The sequence below is a fragment of the Taudactylus pleione genome, unplaced genomic scaffold, assembly GCF_031769625.1.
Source record: "Taudactylus pleione unplaced genomic scaffold, aTauple2 ptg000921l, whole genome shotgun sequence".
Classification (NCBI taxonomy): domain Eukaryota; kingdom Metazoa; phylum Chordata; class Amphibia; order Anura; family Myobatrachidae; genus Taudactylus; species Taudactylus pleione.
In genome coordinates, this window is record NW_028285322.1 from 634,463 (window position 1) to 657,135 (window position 22,673).

Consider the following 22,673-nt stretch of genomic DNA (forward strand, 5'->3'; position numbering starts at 1 on the left):
AACACATTCAAGTCCTACATTGACCAAAAGAAATACATGTTAAAATAAAACATCACTTGTGTCAACGACTTCATAATTTATCTTTTGGAATGTCCATGTGGCCTTCAGAATGTGGGAAAACACTTCAAGGCCACTGAAAATATTTATAGGTTAACACATACTGTGCACATAGTGTATCAAAACACTTATTTGAAAAACAGCAAAGTAACCCTTTTGGTCTGAGATTCATTGGCATAGAGAGTGTAGGTAAAAGCCCTAGGGGTGGTGATAGGCAGATCAAATTGTCCAGAGGAGAGACCTTCTGGATTTACCAGACACTATCACAGAATGGCCTAAACATTAACACTGGCCTGTTTTTTTTTTTATTTCATTTTATTTTGATTTTTTTTATTGTATCTCCATGTTCATATTTTTTTATTATTATTATTACCACAATATTTCTATACCATTCTATTTGGTTTATCTCACTTTCAACATTATCAATGTTGATATATTTATATTTTGTATTTGTTGATTATTTTTATATTTTTGTTTTCTTTTTCATAACATGATGTATTGTTTTATATGATGATGCATTTTACGGTTTGTATTTTATTTGGTCATGCCTATGGTGTGAATCCACATGAATGTTATCCTACTTGGTTTTTCCTTTAGTTGCTAATTCAATTACACTATGTTATGGGGGTTTCTAAACTCTGTTATCTGCTGTCATTTTTAAAAGTTATCTTTGCAGGTGGATTCAGGTTTCCTTAGCACTTTTACTTTCCCTACTATCATTAAGAATAGTCCTCTAATCCCCATTCCCATGATTACTTTTCTTGAGCCAATACGGTTCCCTCACATGCTGCACACCCTCCTGTTGCACTCACGCCTGCATCACTATGGCAATGACACTGTCCTGGTTCCCCCCCCCACTACTAGTTTACTCAAAATTACATATACTTACTCTTTTTCTTAGCTACACTATTGCTTTACATCCTGTAGATTATGTAATATACTAAGGATCCAACTCTAGTATGTTCTTTTCCTTCCTATTTTAAAACGGTTTCCATTTAATAAATTCTGTGATCATTCACTCTAGTCTCATTTCTCCAATTAGTACCTGGACCTTGTGACCAGATCCTTAATTACTACCCTATTTCACTCCTCTACTGCTTGAGGAAGTGGTTATTAGCCGTGAAACATGTCTAGTTTTACCTATTAGTGAGAAATATCTTATTCTTATGTTTATTTTGCTATTTTTTTTGCTCTATATGATTTTATGCCTATATGTTATTGTGTGACTTTTTAAAAAAGTGCTTAGCTGCATATTGACCTTCTGTTATAGTGAAAATGTTTTTTGTTTTTTTTATTATATTAACACGTTTGTCCAGGACAGAACAGTAATGTATTATAAACTTGAAATTGTGTAGACAGTGAAGCCTGAGAGGAAGTGAAGTCATTATCTTGTGCAATATCAAATTTAGCACCATGATGGCATGGCTTTCGTCACGCTTGCCACTTTCAAGGACTGCCAGGTGATGAATATCACATTTCGGGGCTCAGCAGCTCTTTGCTAATGATCATTTTAAGAATGTTATTAAAAAAAGGTACAATTACCCACCCCTTAAAGTCATACACGATGATGTGGGTAATTGATTTTTAAGACTCCACTGCAATGTGCAAGTGTAAATATGAAAACATCAGTGAAATACAATTAAATGGCAATTTGTTGTTGAAGCATACAATGTTCCTTGCTTATGAAAAGGACTCATTAAAATGGTTATCATTACGCTTTAAAAAAGAAGAATACCTTTCGCTTTCTTGTTGTCTGGTGTTTATCCATCTACTGAAAAGACGACTGTCTATAAGAACCTGAATAAAAAAAACAAACAAACAGTGATTTAGCAAATCATATTTTTGGTTCCATTGTTAGAGGCCAAAAAATAATTGCAAAAAATATACTGCTTGCAAAATAATGAAAAGAAAATTTAATTTTCAGAAAGAAAACAAAAATACAAAATATATTTTAATGCTTTGAACTTTATGTTTTTTGTTTTTTTAAAAAAACGTTTTGATTGACTTAGGAGGCCAGAACAAACAGGATAATTTATTAAGACATTTCATGAGTTCCATCAAGAAACAGGTACATTTGCATGTGGATTAGGTATATTGCAGGAGAGGTTACATCACAAAAAATGTGTTCCATAAAAATCTCAGATGAACCAGCCAAGGTTCCCCTAAACCTTAAACTTCAATAAAATGTGTAATAGATGTTACAGTTTGAAAGTCAGATTTCTAATTGGTTGGCAACAAACATTTCTACTATTTTCCTAGCTTTCTTCAGAGGTGGAGAAAAAACATAAATTTGCAAGTCCTGCACTAATTTATGGGATTCTGGCCACAAACTGCCTAAAACATTCTAAATATGCATCTTGTGGACTTATGTACAGCGGGGTTGGGTAGGGGATCTTGGCGCTCAGGATCCCGATGCCGGCATTCCGACTGGTTTACAAATCCGACACCTACTGGTAAGTAGTAGTGTTCCCGCTAGGCTGTTTTAGCATGGTGCCGGGCCCTACCAGATTTAAAAGGGGCAAAATGCGTCCTGTCCTTTTAGAGATGTCAGCTAAAACAGCCTGCCCTGAGCATTCCCCAGCCGCAGTGTCCCGCAGGTAGGAAAAGTTGTGGTGAACGATCACCGCCGGGTGAAAAAAAGCAGTGCGCATCTATTCACCATGAGGGGAGAGCTTGGGGCACCCTCAATGCCCTGCCCTGCCCGCAGTCTAGCAAGAACCCTAAGTAGGCAAACCCTACCCCTCCCTCCCATGGCCTAAACCTAACCTTCCCCCCTGCAGCTTAAACCTGACCCTCCCCCCCAGCAGGCCTAACACTATCCCTCCACCTAGTACCAAATCCCAATCCTCCCCCTAACCCCAATACTTACGGTCAGGATGCTGGCGCAGGAATTCTGGACTGGTGTCGGTATCCTGAGCGCCGTCATCCTGACTACTAGGATCATACCTACATCCCGTAAAGAGCCATTCTCACCACTAGAATATAGTCAAGAGACTGGTAATATGTTGGTAATTTTGTTCAAGCCTATGAGGTCTATTTATATAGGACAATTCACAGTCCAGGGGGGTAAATTTGCTAAAGAGAGAGTTTTTAGAAGTGAGTTTTAGAAGAGATGTTGCCCCTAGCAACTAGATTCTAACTATTATCTTATAGAAGGTGTTAGTTAAATGTTAAGTAGAATCTGATTGGTTACTATGGGCAACATCTCTTCTAAAAATTCACTTTAGTAAATTTACCCCCAGATGTCTGAAACAATGTCAGTAGAAACTTTCCACATCTTTTGTTAGAATCTATATACTATGCAGCCTATCTGCGCAATCTTGTTTGTAGCTAGAACTGCATTCCACAATTTTTTTGTTTTATTATTATGACCAGTTTGTGTTTTCTTTTTGCCTTTAGAGAAAGCATTTATTTTAAATGTTTTTACCTCATTAGGGCCGAATTCAATAAGCTCTGTTACTTTATCGGGGGTGAAAAATGGTGGTAGCCAATTCCAGCCCCTTCTTCACCCGAGCCCCTTTTTAACAAATAACTTAACGTGTTAAAGAGTGTTTACACATAGAATCTGTGATAAGTACACGGACTTATGCTTTAACATGGTCGCTGCACCCATTAACACGCTCCTTAACAATATTTGACAGACCCGAAAAAAAATCCCTGTTAAGTGGAGCCTGCGGACTTACCTTAGCTGCTTAGATTTTTACATCATTATTACCCCCATACCCACAGCCCAGGGGTGCGGGGAAGAGCCCAGGCTTTAGACTGAAGTGGTGCTGGTTTTAAATATAGGGGGACCCCTACAAAAAAAATTCCCCCTATTTTTAAAACCAGGACTGGCCAGGTGCTGGTTCCTGAAATACGGGGGGACCCTACTAGTTTCCCCCCCATATTTTTAGGAACCAGGACTGGCTGAGCAGCCCGGGGCTATTCATGCCTTTTGGGGGGGGGACCATACGTATTTTTTTTTTTTAAATGAACCATTTACACAGTTTCCATGCTGAAACACACACAAATCACACTGATCTGTGTATGTTTCAGGGAAACTCGCAGCTCAGGAGGTGGTCTATTTAAAACTTCTATTGACTCCCCGATTTGGATGCATAAACGGCCGAACAAAACGAATAATGGTAAATTCCTGTGTTATGCTGAAGTGAAAGAAAAGTGCTTCCGATTTCAGTCGATGGTGTATTCATTTCTGTTGAAAAAAAAGGCCGATTTTGAGGGATTAACACGGCCGAATTCACCCCCTCTAAATGAAAAAGAAAAACGATTTTAACAATAGTAAATCCCCGTGTTGGTAAAAAACGATTATTTCACCCGAGATTTCTATCTCGGGGCAACACAAATCTTCGTAAATTTACCCCTTAGTGAAAGACATAACACCAGCAATCAGTTGTTAACTTTGCACCAATGTGGGACATGCACCTCAAGTGGTGCCAGCCAATCAGCGTCCAACTGTCATTTTTCAAACACAGCCTGTGAGATGACAGTTGGGAGCTGATTGGCTGGCACCTTATCACTTTTCACTCTGTCTTCTAACACTGCTTAGTAAATAGACCCAGAGCCGTAACTAGACTTTTTGGTGCCCTGCGCCAGAAAGAGCATTGGCGTCCCCCTCATTTTTCAAAGGGACATGATGCACCCAAAAAAGGGCCATGGTTTCATGGGGAAGGGCCAGGGAAGAGATAGGAGAGGCCAGGAGATGCTGGGGATGAAATAAGAGGAAGCTACAAGCAAGAATGATAACAGAAATTTGACATACCCAACCAGCGACCCCCTGACCTGTGGTGCCCTGTGCGATGGCACCGGCCGCACTACCCTAGTTACGGCCCTGAATAGACCCCCAAGTCTTGTTTTCATCCCTGTCTCAGTACATTTCAAACACAGGGTATTTTTTTTTATTTGTTATGTGGCTCATATTGTGCGAGTTGCTGTCCAAGACAAGGACAATTGTTAGTCAACAAGTAAACTGTTATTAAAATCACAGCAAACTAAAATAATAATTATAAACTTACATTTTTTATTCAGAGCAGTATTCAATTGGAATACATTTTGCTAGACTGGCTTAAAGTGTTTGCCTATCAGGTTTGAAAAGTCATTAACTCAGACATCATTACTGAGAAGTCAAACAAGTGTGACCTTCCTTTTCTGTCATATATTAAATTACTGAATCCTAACCTGTTGGTCTTGTTTAGGAGGAGTTTATCAAGTTTTGCAAAACAAATCTGTACAAATATCAATAATTATTATTCATAATTATTACATTTATATGTGGTTCTGTTTTAATAACAATTAAGTTTGAAACATCATTGTGATTATAATGAACACAAATTAAAAAATACAATGTGCACAAATGGTCCCAAACCTGTAGAAATCTTGAGCCTGGACTAAAGAGGTTGAGAACATCTGTTTTGCAGTATATATCCAGACAGACATAATATATATATATATATAGATAGATATATATATATATATATCAAATTCCAGGAAAGAACTGCACACACTTTAGTGAGCAACAAGGGGTGCCTAAACTCCTTAATAATATATATAACAAGTGAGACCAGATCCCCTTCATCAAGAAAGGGAAACCAACCTCTGAAGTCAGCACACCAGACAAGCAGTCAATGAAAAAAAACATGTATTAGTGAAATACAGCCAAATTACATCGGGAAAAAAAACACACTTGCATGTCACATCTGCGATGCAGTAGGATTTCAACAATGCCTGGTGACCTAATGCAGAATGCTGGGTGAAGCGCCCGACGGCCGTTTCGGTGGTACAACCACCTTCATCATGAGCACAAGCTGAATCTGATAACCTGGCCTAAAAATAGGAGAAAAGGGCGCCGAATCAGACATATAATTAACACTCTCACCTGGTGCCGGGGAGCCAAGACTCGTTCTGGGCTACACATACCAGGCAAAGACGGCTGTTCATCTAAGACTGCAAAATACAGGTACCGCCCGCAAAACGTCATGCCGCAAAGAAACCATTGACGGCGCGTGATGCGAGGGGTGTGTGTCAAGCACAAAACCTGTGCAGTAGACAGCCAGAGACACGTGACACAACTGCGTCACGTGTCCCAGGGACCCGGAAGACCTGTCCCATAGCGGTTGCCTAGGTAACCGGAATGCACATACTGCTCCGTGCAGAGTGAAAAATAGACGTCTGACAGGCCCCCTTTAATCCAACAATACAGTGACAAAACACTAACAGACATACATATATGAAAAATACACAGACCAAATAATACAGAAAAGCATAATTGCCTTATGAAAAACATCTCACATTGAATTTCCTACTTATAATGAATCCCGAATACCAAGAAGAAGACGACTATAATGTCTACCCAATCTGAACAAAACAACATCAGCAAGGAATTCAACAAAAAAAATAAAAACACATAATGTTACCGTCCAGTGAAAAAACAGGATTAATAAATCATGTCACCTGACCAAAACAAACATCGAGTCCATTAACTACGCCTAGCAGTCCCCAAACTAATTCGTCCTGTAGGCTCATCACAAAAATACATTGAAGGATAGTTCATCATTGAGACCGAAAGGACGAATCGAATCCAACTGATAGATTAGTTCACATTCCTTTTGCATCAGCTTTTTTCCCCGATCACCTCCCCTTCTCAGAGGTTTGATCTGATGTATAGGCATAAAGTGAAAGTCACCCATATTGTGTCCTTTATCAACGAAATGTCTTGCCACTTGTGGCGTATTGGCATCGATAGCTGAAAAAGCTTTTTTAATCGATGATCGATGCATGGCAATGCGTTCCTTTAACATCCTGATGGTCTTGCCAACGTAAATCATTGGACAAGAACATTGTATAACATACACGACATAACGGCTTTCACAATTCATCCTCTGATGTAAATAATATTTATAGCCGTTGAGTGGATGAACAAAGACATCGCCAGTCAAAATATATTTACAAAAGCTGATGCAAAAGGAATGTGAACTAATCTATCAGTTGGATTCGATTCGTCCTTTCGGTCTCAATGATGAACTATCCTTTAATGTATTTTTGTGATGAGCCTACAGGACGAATTAGTTTGGGGACTGCTAGGCATAGTTAATGGACTCGATGTTTGTTTTGGTCAGGTGACATGATTTATTAATCCTGTTTTTTCACTGGACGGTAACATTATGTGTTTTATTTTTTTGTTGAATTCCTTGCTGATGTTGTTTTGTTCAGATTGGGTAGACATTATAGTCGTCTTCTTCTTGGTATTCGGGATTCATTATAAGTAGGAAATTCAATGTGAGATGTTTTTCATAAGGCAATTATGCTTTTCTGTATTATTTGGTCTGTGTATTTTTCATATATGTATGTCTGTTAGTGTTTTGTCACTGTATTGTTGGATTAAAGGGGGCCTGTCAGACGTCTATTTTTCACTCTGCACGGAGCAGTATGTGCATTCCGGTTACCTAGGCAACCGCTATGGGACAGGTCTTCCGGGTCCCTGGGACACGTGACGCAGTTGTGTCACGTGTCTCTGGCTGTCTACTGCACAGGTTTTGTGCTTGACACACACCCCTCGCATCACGCGCCGTCATTGGTTTCTTTGCGGCATGACGTTTTGCGGGCGGTACCTGTATTTTGCAGTCTTAGATGAACAGCCGTCTTTGCCCGGTATGTGTAGCCCAGAACGAGTCTTGGCTCCCCGGCACCAGGTGAGAGTGTTAATTATATGTCTGATTCGGCGCCCTTTTCTCCTATTTTTAGGCCAGGTTATCAGATTCAGCTTGTGCTCATGATGAAGGTGGTTGTACCACCGAAACGGCCGTCGGGCGCTTCACCCAGCATTCTGCATTAGGTCACCAGGCATTGTTGAAATCCTACTGCATCGCAGATGTGACATGCAAGTGTGTTTTTTTTCCCGATGTAATTTGGCTGTATTTCATTAATACATGTTTTTTTTCATTGACTGCTTGTCTGGTGTGCTGACTTCAGAGGATGGTTTCCCCTTTCTTGATGAAGGGGATCTGGTCTCACTTGTTATATTTTACATATATATATATATATATATATATATAGATTATATATATATATATATATATATATATATAGATTATATATATATATATATATATATAGATTATATATATATGTAAAATATATCAGTGCTGTTTGAATATACTGATCTTATAGGTAATAAATTGGCACCAGGCAGCTGATATAGAAATACCAGTGCTTTTTGCATATACTGATCTGATGGGTAATATATTAGCACCAGTCATCTGATATAGAAATACCAGTGCTGTTTGGTGCCAATATATTACCTATAAGATCAGTATATTCAGACATCTGATATAGAATTACCAGTGCTGTTTGAATATACTGATCTTATAGGTAATATATTGGCACCAGTCATCTGATTTAGAAATACCAGTGCTGTTTGGTGCCAATATATTACCTATAAGATCAGTATATTCAGACATCTGATATAGTGTGCTGTTTGAATATACTGATGTTATAGGTAATATATTGGCACCAGTCATCTGATATAGAAATACCAGTGCTGTTTGAATATACTGATCTTATAGGTATATTGTCAATTATTATCTGCAAAAACCAGAGTGACTTAAGTTCTGGCTATATATTAACTCCTAGATACATGGGATGCTTTTTTGAGTCTGTTTGTTTGTATTAGAATTTTATGATCTGCATCTGGCGTGGGTGAGGTTATTGGGGGGTGGGGTGCAATCAGTGACTACACATGTATACTTCACTATATACTCATTAGGTTACAGGCTGCAAGCCTGTTACAAGGCTGCACAGGTTTTTATTTCTAAAGGTGCATACACACACACAACGATTTTTTTAAACGATTATCGATAACGATATAGTTTATCATTCAAGCATTGAAAAAAATCATTCACTTTTTGAGTTAAAACGATGAACGATTATCCTTCATGCGCGTTCAAGTTTAGTTCAGTCAGACTGACCAACTCAACGATTTTCAGTAAAGGGAATATGCAAAAATCGTTTGTAATTAAAAAAAAACGTTCATTTAGTAAATTATCGATTTTAGTAAATGATTTTCGTTAATTTTTCCCTTGAAAAAATTAACGAAAATCGTTTACTAAAATCGTTCATTTACTAAATCGTTGTGTGTGTATGCACCATAAAGGTGCATACATGATTTTTTGAATGATTATCGTTAATGATATTGTTTATCGTTCAATCGTTGCAAAAATCGTTCACTCTCTAAGTTAAAATGATGAACGATTATCGTTCATGCGCGTTCACGTTTGTAGTTCAGTCAGAATGACCAACTCAACGATTTTCATTAAGGGAATATTACTAAAATCGTTCATTTACAAAATTGTTGTGTGTGTATGCAGCTTAAGTATTATATACACAGCAGAATTTAAAGAGATAGACAGTAGTTAAACAGGAGGAACACAGGTGGACAACATTTAATAAGAACTCTTTACAACTTGGAAACAATTGAAAAGGATCTTCTGAGCTTCTGGATGCCCAGCAACTCAGCCACCAGCTCTCAATCTAACCTGGACACACCTTTTGCCAACACCCTGCTTCAGCATTGCAAGCAACTACCACTTAGTTTGCTGCATTTTAATATTTAAATGTATGTTTTTCGACTTTACACTGTTTATATAATTCCTGTACCACTGTCAGACCTACCACTGTTTAACACCTCTACATCTTTAAGAATACTTTATCCTTAATCTAAAGTCCTGTAACTTTAACAGCTAATTTTGTTTATTATATACTATAGTAGTTGTGCCTTTACATCTACCAACACTCTTCTTCCTTTTATCTGACTTTTTGGACATCTTAACTTACTGTTCCTGTATCTCACTCTCACCACTACTACTGCTGTTTCTCTCCCAATTCCCTCACCTACACTATGGGCCTGATTCAGCTTTGGAAATAGTGAGATTTAGTACTTAACTGATCATCTTGGTGAAACCATGTTGCACTGCAGGTGAGACAGATTTAAAATGTGCAGAGAGATTTAATTTGGAAAGGAGGTGTCCAAACTGACATCTAAAGTGCAGTGTAATAATAAAGCTGTGCAGTATTTGTGGGCTACATACAAAAGCAGCCAGTATTTACACTACATAAAATGTATGTATTTACAACCCTTGCATTGCAACATGGTTTGTCCAGGTGAACAGTTAAGTGCTAATTCTCACTCAAGCTGAATCAGGCCCTCTGTCTCTTTCTTCTTCTGCTCCATCACTCAGAAACTACATAATTATTTCCTCTACCACAAGTTTCCATCTCTTTCCTCCCTCCATAGTCTCCTCTCTCTCTCCTTATCCCTTCTAGTACTCTCCACCGCATCTCCCATAACTCCTAAGCACTGCTCTCTTCCTTTTCTCCAAGTTACTACACTTCTTCTCAACCCACACCACACTAAGGACCTGATTCAGAGCCAGTCGCTAAGGCGCAATCGTTCTCTGCCGGGCGATTGTTGCTCAGTGCGCATGCGTATAATTCGCAGTGCGCAAGCCAGTCTCAGCGATGGGAAATCACAGAGTTCCGCTACTTTGAATGACATAGTGCTGCTTGTGGGTGGTAACAGGGGAAGGTGCTTATGAGCAGGGGAGTGGTGGAGTGAACGCAGGCGTGTCTGACCATCAAAACGGAGTTTTAAGGGCATCATAATTAAAAGTCAGCGTCATTGTACACATCAGTTCGCATCTATTTCGATGGAAGTACTCGCAGTGCTTGCGGGAGGCAGGGTCTACCACAAGCACTGCGTGAGCAGGCGATGGTTCTTTCAGCTGCTGATGTATGCAGTCAAATAATAGAGGAGCAGGTGTTACTCATTGAATTGTATATTTGCAAATTGGATGCGTTAATTAGCATTTTTTTTTGTGGGGGGGGGGTTTGGTTACTCTTTGTGATTTTGATATTTAGAAAGATACCAATCCCAAAAAACTTTTACTTCCCAAACAATTGTCCCTATTTTTTTTTTTTATCACAAATACAGGTTTTTGTTTTTTTGGTGTATTTGAAGTGTAATATTTTTTTTTTATTATTATTATTAAAATTGAACTCCTTTCAACCTGGTGTGGAACTGCACATCCCAGTATGCCATTCCAGAGTAAATACATGCCTTATTAGCAATACTTTGAAAGGTCAGGGCCGGATTTGTTGCTCCATAGTAGGTTTTTGTTTTTGGTAGAAGGTTAAAAAATAATTTTATTAGGAAAAATTACTGAGGTTTTTTTTTTTTTTAAATTTAGTTTTTTTATTTTATCAAACCAACATTTTTGACATAACATTTTTTTTGTCAATCGTTACTGAAAATAGGGATGTGCAGGCTCAGATAGGTTCGAATTTGCACACAGAATTCGGATTTTTCCCTCCAAAAATCGGGTCTCAGAAAGAGGCAAAACATCATCTTTCATGGACAAACATCATCATTCCTTGACAAAAGTCCATGGAAGATGATGTTTGTCCATGAAAGATGATGTTTTGCCTCTTTCTGAGACCCAATTTTTGGAGAGAAAAATCTGAACTCGGCGTGCAAATTCGAACTAATCCGAGCCTGCACATCCCTAATTGAAAATATGATTTTTTTCACCAAAAAATAATAAATTTATAACTGGTTTCGGAATACCATCAGAAAATGAATATGTGGACACGATTACAGATGTGGGTGTGGAAAGTGTGGCTGTGCCACCACCAGATGTGCCTCCTCCACCTCCTACAAACACATCCCCTCAAAATGTGGGTGGCCCATCATATGGCATGATACAATGAAATATATTCCTTGTGGGGCATCAAGGGGCACTAACCAGATAAAATTTTTGGACATAAATATTCTGAATGTTCTGGGTGAAATAAATCCAAGATCATCAATCTTTTTTTTTTCTTCTTTGCAGCAGACTCCGGAAAGCTGATTTTACGGATCCGGGTGGACCCTGCTGGGAGCTCAGTCCAGCCAAAGCAGGGCACTGGTCCACTTCACCTTCTATTGGGCCAGTCAGATGTTCTTTCATCTCCCTGACATCTTGGCTTATGGACCTTAGAAAGGAGTTTTGCTCCAACATGCTGACCAGGACTGCCTCAATGGCAGCTGTTTGCCTTAACATTGCCACCCTTAGTCCATCCAAGACTTGGGCAAGGGTGCCAGTGGAGGATGGGGGAGGCACAATTGATGGAGGCTGTGCCGTCACCCCATCCTTCTGCAGGCTTTCAGCCATGCCAGGTCCTATAAAATGGAAGAAATAAAATTTTTTTTGCATAAAACAAAAATAGACAGATCTAAAGACAGGTGTATGCAAATAATTACCAGACTCATCATTTTGTGGAGGCTCCTGATGGTCTATTTTGGCCTCCAACACTAACCTCCAATCTAAGGCCCCCAAAATTGGATGTTGCCTTTGGGTCAAAGCCAAGCTGCCAGGGAAAGAACCCCCTGGCCCGTTAAGGTGCTTGATACGCAAAAAGAGCTTTGTTTGTTTTAAACATGTAAAAAAAACACATTTGTAGACAGTTTAACAAAGATCGTTAATTATATAAACAACTTACTTTTTGCGCACAAAATAAGCATCCAAATGAGTGGAGTGCTTCCGATTGATGATCTTGGAAAATTTCACGCATATTTTTTTCCGTTGTCGCACAGGAATGTTATGTCCAAAAGTGAATCTGGTTAGTGCCACTTGGATGAGGGTATCCGTAACCCCACAAGGAATATCTTGACCTTGTATCGTGCCATGTGATGGCCCAGCCACATTTGGAGGTGATGTGTTTGTAGGCGCTGGAGAAAAATCATCTGGTGTGGGATCAGGCACACTTTCCTCACCCACATCTGTAAGTGTGTCCACAATTTAAATTTCTGATGCTATACCCAAACCAAATTTCTCCAGAAAATCATGTATGTCAATCATGCAGTCCTCTACAATGGCCTCCTCAGAATCCATGACTGCAAATTGCACAAATCGAGGCGTTGCTATTTACAGCAATATGCATATGCGGCTGCTACTGTGCGCCACTCCCACGCAGTGCGTTACGCAATGCACAAGCGACCAACACATCCTTTAAAACCGGCCCTCTAAATTCAAGTCACTTTCACAAGGAGTTGCGGAGTGTACTACTGGACGCACAGGCATATGCTAGCTGTGGGATGAGGTGAGTGACATGCTGTGTGATAGGTGTTGTGATGATTTAGATGTATTAAATCAATAAATGTCCTGTGTTTATCCGCCAACCAATCAGACTGCACCATAGTTGATATAAAGTTTGCACACTGCAATAATTGTCATTGCCATCATGAGATCCTCCAGCTTTTGCAGGCGTGAGCTACGCGTCCTAACGGAGATGATGGACCATCGTCTGGGGCCCGTAGGCCCGCATGTGCCGAACCGCATCAAAATGCGGGCATACGCGGAGGTGAGGAGGAGGCTGCGACGAAAGGGCTTCCGCAGGACGGTGGTTCAGCTGGAAAGGAGGTGGTCTGATCTCCGGAGGCGGACCCCAGCCTCCTGGATCAATTGCGTGCGGGAAACCGCCAAAGTAAGTAATGCGTTGTTTATGCATTGCGTGGTGTATGCTTTGTGTTGTGTATGCCTTTCTGTGTGTGTGTGTTTATATTTGATTTAATGTTTTTAATAGGCTTTTTGTTTATTTCATATTAAGGTCTGCAGTCATTTTCTTTTTTTTTTTTTAAATGGCTGCAAACAAGTTTAAAGTCCTAAATGCAATACTGTGATTTAAACATTAGCTAAACTGTTGTAGACATTAGGTGTGTGTGTTTGTGTATTTGTTAATCATCATGGTTTATGCCAGATCAGTTTAAACGTAGAAGATGGCTGACAATTTTAGTGTCAGGCTAGTTTTCAGTGTCTCTGCATTATTGTAACAAGGGTGACACAGGTGTTTGTGTGTAATCATCTGACTTTTTAAAAATTTTGACCTTGCTCATGCCTTTGCTCTGCTAAACCAGGGAGATATGGATATCATGTCTCAAAAATCATGTTTAATTCTGCACATCCTGAGTCAGGATTTAGATGGGGTTAACCAAAAACACTGTTAGACAGTTATCTTTCTACAACATTCTTAAATGTATACTGAGTCCTGCCAAGTTTTAATTTTTTTTTTTTCCCCTTTTTACAAAATCTCTCTTAGGATTACGACGACAAAGACAAAGGGCACGACATGGGGAATCCCCACCCACCCCTGAAGCCGCCTCCCCCCAACCATCCTCCCCACAATCTGCATCCCCCCAACCATCCACCCCACAATCTGCATCCACCCAACCATCCTCCCCATCCACCCCTGAAGCAGCCTCCCCCCACACTCCTCAACAACCATCCCTGAAGCTGCCTCCCCCTACCATCCTCCCCACTCAACCCTGAAGCTGCCTCACCCCCCACTCCTCATCACCCATCCCTGAAGCTGCCTCCCCCCACCACTCCTCAGGAAGTTTAAATTGGGCTGCTTCCACCCAAGAATTGCCGGCCCAAGGAAATGAAGGTACATATGTCCCAAGTGTCATAATGCAATGTATATCAAATTTAGGAACCTGCAAATAATGCCATGTGAAAGCAGCATTAACCTCAGTAGCCAATGTGCAACACTGTGCAATATTATCCGGCGAAGGGATACACACAAAATAGTCATGGCTATGGTGGGTGGGTTTTATGTCAAACTGTTGAGATTTAATATCAAATACTAAATAAATTAATTTGCTTTACATTTATATTTCAGTTGAACAAGAGGAGCCACTCTGGAATGTTCTGAGGAGGGAGGTGGCTATAATTGGCACAGCTGTGCAACTAATACTGGAGGCCGTTACCCGCACACAAAATGCACTATAAATAAAAAAAAACATAAAAATGTAAACAAAAAATGTGTTGTGCTTTTATTAAAAGGTCAAATATTCTATTAGTTAAATAATAATAATAAAGTCGATCTCATTCAATCTTTGCATATATATGTATATTTAAATGTAATAGAGAGAGAGAGATATCTTTAAAAATATGTGTTTAGATCTATATATATATATATATATATATATATATATATATGCACTAATCCACGGCACTCACCACTCCTAGATTTGGGGTGCAACATGGTATGTGACCACATTGTTTAAATAGAAATGGTGCTTTGTAACAGGTGCTTGGTAACAGTCTCACGTTTAAAAAGCAAAGTTGCTGTGAGCTTTAAACCTTGATAGCATGCCCTGAGTTTAACACTAATGTGATGGCTATTTCCACAAGAGAGAGAGAGTTAGAGAGAGAGAATATAATTAGACATACAAGTTTGGGGGAAGTCAAATTTGCAAACTCCGGCCTCTGAAAATATATAAAAAAAAAAAAGATGCGGTTTTACACTGATTGTAAATCGCCTCATAAGCAATTAAAGGGTACATCGAAAGCTCTGATGAGAAAACATGACTCTGCCAAGTAAACACGATGGCCGCGTAGGGTGACGGCTACTACGAGTGTAGTCGTCGCTCGTTTTATTACGTGGTCCTGTAGGTGTGTTTTCATTGTGATGGGTGTTTACACGCTTGCGTTGTGAGCGATCGCTCGTTTCGCATTTTCTCGCTCGAAGCAGCTGCAAGCGATCGCGCCTTAGCGACCGGCTCTAAATCAGGTTCTAAACCTCCACCTTGCCCACCACCTGCTGTCACCCTTCCTCATTCAGAAGCCCACCACATACCCACACTGTCTTTACCCCCCTGCACTAAATCAATCTCAACCCCACACTACAGCAACCCTAACAATCTCCTTCTCCCTCCTCCCAACTCTGTCCTTCTCTCGTGTCTCCTCTGGAAAGCCAGTTCTGTCTATAATAAACTGGTCCCCCATCCATGACAGATTCATCTCCAACTCCTTGAATCTCCCAGCCATCACCAATTCATGGATTTACCCATCTGACACCACTTCTCCTGCAGCTATCTCCTTTGGGGGCCTCACATTCTTTCACATTCCCTGGCCTGGAGGTTGCCAGTGTCTTGGGGTACTTCTATCATCTGGTCACTCCCACCAACTCTTACCTTCTAAACTCTCCAATTATTTCCATTCAGTGCTCATGATATTCGCCTTTTCAAACTTCGAGTACAGTAGCTGCCTTTCTCCGTCCTCCTGGACTTAGCTCAAAATTCTCTGATAACTTTGCTGCTTGGCTCCTAATCTTCAAATGGGCTCTCAAGACCCCTTTCTTCCTCAAAGCTTTCCAGTGCTCATCCTAACCCACTACTCCATGTTCTTTCCTCACAATTCAGCCCATCTGTGTCACCCCTGTTTGTCTGTCCCCTCTCCTTTAGAATGTAAGCTCTCATGAGCAGGGCCCTCGTCCCTCATGTGCTTCCCTTCCGTATGGAGCGTACACAAGGTCAGATTTGTCAGACTTGTCAAATTTGTCAGATGAACGACTGAACGATTTGAACGATTTTACCAAAGTTTTGAACGATTTGAACGATTTTTGACTGCATTAAAATGAATGGAATCGTCCAAGTCTGACTGCAAACCCATCAGATGTCAGATATCGTTATCTGACAAACGGGAACGCGCATCGTTGATCGTCCATCGTTCAGGCATGTCAGATATGAACGATTTTCCTTCAGATATGAACGACTGAACGATTTTTAAATCGTTATCGTCCATATCTGAAGAAAAAATCTGATCGTGTGTATGCACCATACCTTATACTTTAATTTACAACAGCACCTCACACTTGGTTGCTGACAACATGCTACTTATTTAAGTGTTATGCAGCAGTGTTTATAAATCATTTATTTGTACCGCATAGATTGTACTGTTAACAACTGTATTTCTTGTGTGCTCATTTGTTTATGTACTTTTGTAAGGTGCTGCGGAACCCTTGTGGTGCTATATTATATATATACATATACAAACTCGGCACTCACATGCTTAACAAGGGAATGTTGGTTCCAAAATATTGCAATAATTTGCTAAGCTGGCCACCACTTCACGGTCATTCCACACCATCTACATGTTCTTGCACAATTCAACTCGTTGTCGCATCAGCTTTTCTGTGAGATTCCTGGGTACTCACCTTGCACACACGCGGTGCATTTTCAGTTCCTTTGTCGCAATATGCTGAACCCATTCGAATGAGATACCATGTGAAGTCGAAAGTTGCGTAACGTTAACCTTCTGTCATTTTGCAACATCTCCGCAGCTGTAGCAATGTTGATATCTGTATCCGCGGTGCACAGTCTCCCAGAACGCGCTTCGTCAGTTACTCACGTATTACCCTCTCTGAAGTGCTTCCACCAATGAAATACTGCAGCACGGCTAATTGTTTCTTCACCGTATGCTTGCTGTAACATTTCATGAGTTTCATTTCAGCTTCTTCCAAGTTAAACACAAAATTCAATCACAGATCTGTGACGTAATCTCACAGGCACGTCTTCCTCATCTGCCATGACGAAACGTACGAAGATCTTGCACTCGCTGTGACCAAACTAAGACGACTACGGCAGTCCAACCGCACGATCTGACACATCGAAGCTTCACAATAACCAGCAGTTGGTGGTCAATGTTTCAGAGACCAAACTACTTTAGCAAGGTCTTAATAAAGGAGTTTTGGTCTCTGAAACGTTGAACAACAAATGCATTATCAGTATTTACTTCTTGGATGATTCCTGAGTACCATCAAGTTTGCTTCATATATCATTTCCAACCACTGGGACAAGTTGTGCTTATAACAGAGTGGCTATATTATATATATATATATATATATATATATATATATATATATATATAATATTTATTATATTTTTCATTGTATATTTGTAATTATGTATTGTTGTGAACATATGCGCTGTAGAAGTTTGTTACTTTTTAAACGAACGCTGTTGCAATCTGTGACAAGCAGTAATTCAATTTGTATAAGATGCTACAACTGCTATTTAAACCCTCTTCTGAACAACGCCAGCCACCTGACAAAGTCTAATGACTAAACATGTTGGGGCGTGGCCTGGCGTGACCCTCTGTTACTGTTCGACTGCTTGATTGGCCGGATTAGATCCTGGAGACGTTTGGGTGAAACAGCAGCCTTATTGTTATTTACATCATTATTTATGCTGGCGGTGGTTCTAGACCACCTACTTTGGGAAGCACGCTGACCTGGAGTTTCTGTCTTTTATGTAATAAATTCTTTGTTTATATTTGATGCACGATGTGGCGCCCCCTTTTTGTGCTCTAATATTTCAGATTTTTACCCATTCGGATCTGGGTCTGTGTGAGGGGAAGACGCCGGCTGATTTGCTGTAGCTGCTAGCCTGTGCACTGTTAAAGTTTCAATTGAGACCAAAAAGACACAGTTGAATGTGTCTTTGTGAAATCATTTCAGGACTGTGGTATCCTGCTTTACTTGATTGATTATTTTGTACTAGCTCACTGACATGCTTTGTTGTTTTGTTACATATATATAATTTTTTTTTTCTTTCTGTGGATGACTTTGTCACAAAATTATGTAGCTTATCTGTGGGCAATAAAAATACTTGTGTAAATGTCTTGGGCTCTCCTCCATTTCTAATGTTTGGGGTTTTCCTAGGGGTCCCAGAATTGATCTTGTATAGATGCACAGATAAGCCACATAATGACTAATTTTGGTATGAGGCCATCCACATACATATTTTTTAAAGGTTTTTTAAACGTTTTGCACAAAAGGTGCTATATACAAATCTTCTGTGTTGTCAAAAATTGGTCCATTATGGCATGCAAGCTGCTCCTCTTGGTAGGTCACTGCCACTCTAGACTAAAAACAAACAAAAACAAACCAAAACACCAAGAGGGCGCTTATAGCATAGTGACTTCCATCACCATAGATAATAGTTCAATATGTATTAGTCGTACCTTTTACTTCTTATAGTTTTGCTTTTCTGAATTAAAATATATGACCTTTGTATGCCTTTAATTCACCCACTTACCCGAACACATATGGTGAAAAATACAAAGAAAACTACGGGAAGCAAAAGTGTCTTGAAATATCTCCACGGTGTCTACAAATGGAAACAGAAAAAAGATTGAGCATCAGGCAAATCCATACACAATAGTGGAAACTATAGTATTTACAGCCTAACGTAAATACAATTTTAACCAGATTCTACACTGATTTGCATTTGCCTCTTGTGCACTATTAGAAATAAAATAAACAAAATCAAGGCTCCTTTATGAGTGTACATCAGGCATGTCAAACATGCGGCCCAAATTAAACTTTTATGCGGCCCGACAATGTGGGCCCAAATATTTATATTATGCGGCCCAGTCAGTAGGGAAGCCCTCCATTCATCCTCTGCCGTGTTACTGCATTCCCAAAAACATGGCCGACGGGGTAGCTGCCGCGCGTGCCCACCCGCAGCAGCTCCTCCCAAAAGCCTTTGCGGAGCAGTCAGTCACCACTGACTGTCCCGTCTGCAGCCCGCTTCCAACCTGTGCAGATGTTGCACTGTGCACCACTGTGAGGAAGAGAGGGCGACGCTGGCAGGAGAGGAGACGTGACCTTATTAAAGGAAAACAAGTGTGCGGGCAGGCAGGCACAGTGTGATCTGTGAGGGAGAAAGTGTGATGGTGCAGTGTGACGGGAGGCAGTGGGATTTGTGGGGGTAGTGGTGTGATGGTGCAGTGTGGGATCTGTGAGGGGGTGTGATGGTGTAGTGTAAGAGCAGACAGTGTGATTTGTGGGGGGTAGTGGTATGATGGTGCAGTGTGAGGGGGGTGTACTGGTGTGATGATGCAGTGGGATCTGTGAGCGGTGTACAGGTGTGATGGTGCAGTGGGATCTCTGAGAGGGTGTACTAGTGTGACGATGCAGTGGGATCTGTGAGGGGTGTACAAGTGTGATGATGCAGTGGGATCTGTGAGGGGGTGTACTGGTGTGATGATGCAGTGGGATGTGAGGGGTGTACTGGTGTGATGATGCAGTGGGATCTGTGAGGGGTGTACAGGTGTGATGGTGCAGTGGGGTCTACTAGTGTGATGATGCAGTGGGATCTGTGAGGGTGTACAGGTGTGATGATGCAGTGGGATCTGTGAGGGGGTGTACAGGTGTGATAATGCAGTGGGATCTGTGAGGGGTGTACAGGTGTGATGGTGCAGTGGGATCTCTGAGAGGGTGTACTAGTGTGACGATGCAGTGGGATCTGTGAGGGGTGTACAAGTGTGATGATGCAGTGGGATCTGTGAGGGGGTGTACTGGTGTGATGATGCAGTGGGATGTGAGGGGTGTACTGGTGTGATGATGCAGTGGGATCTGTGAGGGGTGTACAGGTGTGATGGTGCAGTGGGGTCTACTAGTGTGATGATGCAGTGGGATCTGTGAGGGTGTACAGGTGTGATGATGCAGTGGGATCTGTGAGGGGGAATGTGTGATGATGCAGTGGAATCTATGAGGGGGGAGTACTGGTGTGATAGTGCAGTGTGATCTGTGAGAGGGTGTACTGGTGTGATGATGCAGAGTGATCTGTGAGGGGGAGTACTGGTGTGATGGTGCAGTGTGATCTGTGAAGGGGGTGTACAGGTATGATGATGCAGTGGGATCTGTGAGGGGGTGTACAGGTGTGATGATACAGTGGGATCTGTGAGGGGTGTACAGGAATGATGGTGCAGTGGAATCTGTGAGGGGGTGTACAGGTGTGATGATGCAGTGGGATCTGTGAGGGGGAGTACTGGTGTGATGATGCAGTGGGATCTGTGAGGGGGTGTACTGGTGTGATGATGCAGTGGGATCTGTGAGGGGTGTACACGTGTGATGATGCAGTGGGATCTGTGAGGGGGTGTACAGGTGTGATGATGCAGTGGGATCTGTGAGGGGGTGTACTGGTGTGATGATGCAGTGGGATCTGTGAGGGGTGTACAGGTGTGATGATGCAGTGGGATCTGTGAGGGGGTGTACAGGTGTGATAATGCAGTGGGTTCTGTGAGGGGTGTACAGGTGTGATGGTGCAGTGGGATCTGTGAGGGGGTGTACTAGTGTGATGATGCAGTTCGATCTGTGAAGGGTCTACAAGTGTGATGATGCAGTGGATTATGTGTGGGGTGTACAGGTGTGATGACGCAGTGGGATCTGTGAGGGGGTGTACTGGTGTGATGATGCAGTGGGATCTGTGAGGGGGTGTACTGGTGTGATGGTGCAGTGTGATCTGTGAGGGGGTGTACTGGTGTGATGATGCAGTGGGATGTGAGGGGTGTACAGGTGTGATGATGCAGTGGGATCTGTGAGGGGCAGTGTGTGATGATGCAGTGGGATCTGTGAGGGGGTGTACTGGTGTGATGGTGCAGTGTGATCTGTGAGGGGGAGTACTGGTGTGACGGTGCAGTGTGGTCTGTGAGGGGTGTACTGGTGTGATGATGCAGTGGAATCTGTGAGGGGTGTACAGGTGTGATTGTGCAGTGGGATCTGTGAGGGGGTGTACAGGTGTGATGATGTAGTGCGATCTGTGAGGGGGTGTACAGGTGTGATGATACAGTGGGATCTGTGAGGGGTGTACAGGAATGATTAGCGTTCCCGCTAGGCTGTTTTAGTGGGGCGCGGCGCCATGCCCTCTTTCTCGAAGGCAAAAAGCTCCCTGCCCTCCAGAAGGAGGGCAAAAAGCTCCCTGCCCTAACAGCCTGCGGGAACAGTCTTCACCCGCGGGTCGCAGTGTCCCGCAGGTGAAGAAATGTGCGGTGACCCGTTCACCGCCGGAGAATAGACGCTGGGCGTATGCGCCCGGCATCTATTCTCCCTGTCTGCAGGGCTTGGGGGCTGCCCGGCGTGTCCGTAAGTGCCGGGCACGCCCCCAAGAGTGACGAAAAGGAGATGCCTCTTATAGACACGCCCCCTTTTCGATGACCACGCCCTTTATCGGTCGCGTGCGCGCCTAAGGCGCGCGCACGAACGTGCCCTCTCTAGCTCCGGCGCCCTGCCTCGCGCCGGACCTAGAGTGAACACTAAATGATGGTGCAGTGGAATCTGTGAGGGGGAGAACTGGTGTGATGATGCAGTGGGATCCGTGAGGGGGTGCACTGGAGTGATGATGCAGTGGGATGTGAGGGGTGTACAGGTGTGATGATGCAGTGGAATCTGTGAGGGGGAGTACTGGTGTGATGATGCAGTGGAATATGTGAGGGGTGTACAGGTGTGATGATGCAGTGGGATCTGTGAGGGGGTGTACAGTTGTGATGGTGCAGGGTGATCTGTGAGGGAGTGTACTGGTGTGATGATGCAGTGGGACCTGTGAGGGGGTGTACTGGTGTGATGATGCAGTGGGATCTGTGAGGGGGTGTACTGGTGTGATGATGCAGTGGGATGTGAGGGGTGTACAGGTGTGATGATGCAGTGGGATCTGTGAGGGGCAGTGTGTGATGATGCAGTAGGATCTGTGAGAGGGTGTACTGGTGTGATGATGCAGTGGGATGTGAGGGGTGTACAGGTGTGATGATGCAGTGGGATCTGTGAGGGGTGTACAGGTGTGATGATGCAGTGGGATCTGTGAGGGGCAGTGTGTGATGATGCAGTGGGATCTGTGAGGGGGTGTACAGGTGTGATGGTGCAGTGTGATCTGTGAGGGAGTGTACTGGTGTGATGATGCAGTGGGACCTGTGAGGGGGTGTACTGGTGTGATGATGCAGTGGGATCTGTGAGGGGGTGTACTG

At 42.1% G+C, this 22,673-nt stretch overlaps 1 protein-coding gene across 1 annotated transcript in view; it reads right to left on the bottom strand.

Moving 5' to 3' along the window:
* Window positions 1-22,673, bottom strand: part of DPY19L1 (dpy-19 like C-mannosyltransferase 1) — a gene marked incomplete at its 5' end in the record, with an annotated part of 210,672 nt that overhangs the window by 83,352 nt on the left and 104,647 nt on the right. Inside the window, 2 exons of the mRNA XM_088459640.1 lie at window positions 1,793-1,854; window positions 18,968-19,039. Of these exons, the coding sequence (XP_088315766.1) occupies window positions 1,793-1,854; window positions 18,968-19,039 (134 nt within the window). The remainder of the gene's footprint in view (window positions 1-1,792; window positions 1,855-18,967; window positions 19,040-22,673) is intronic.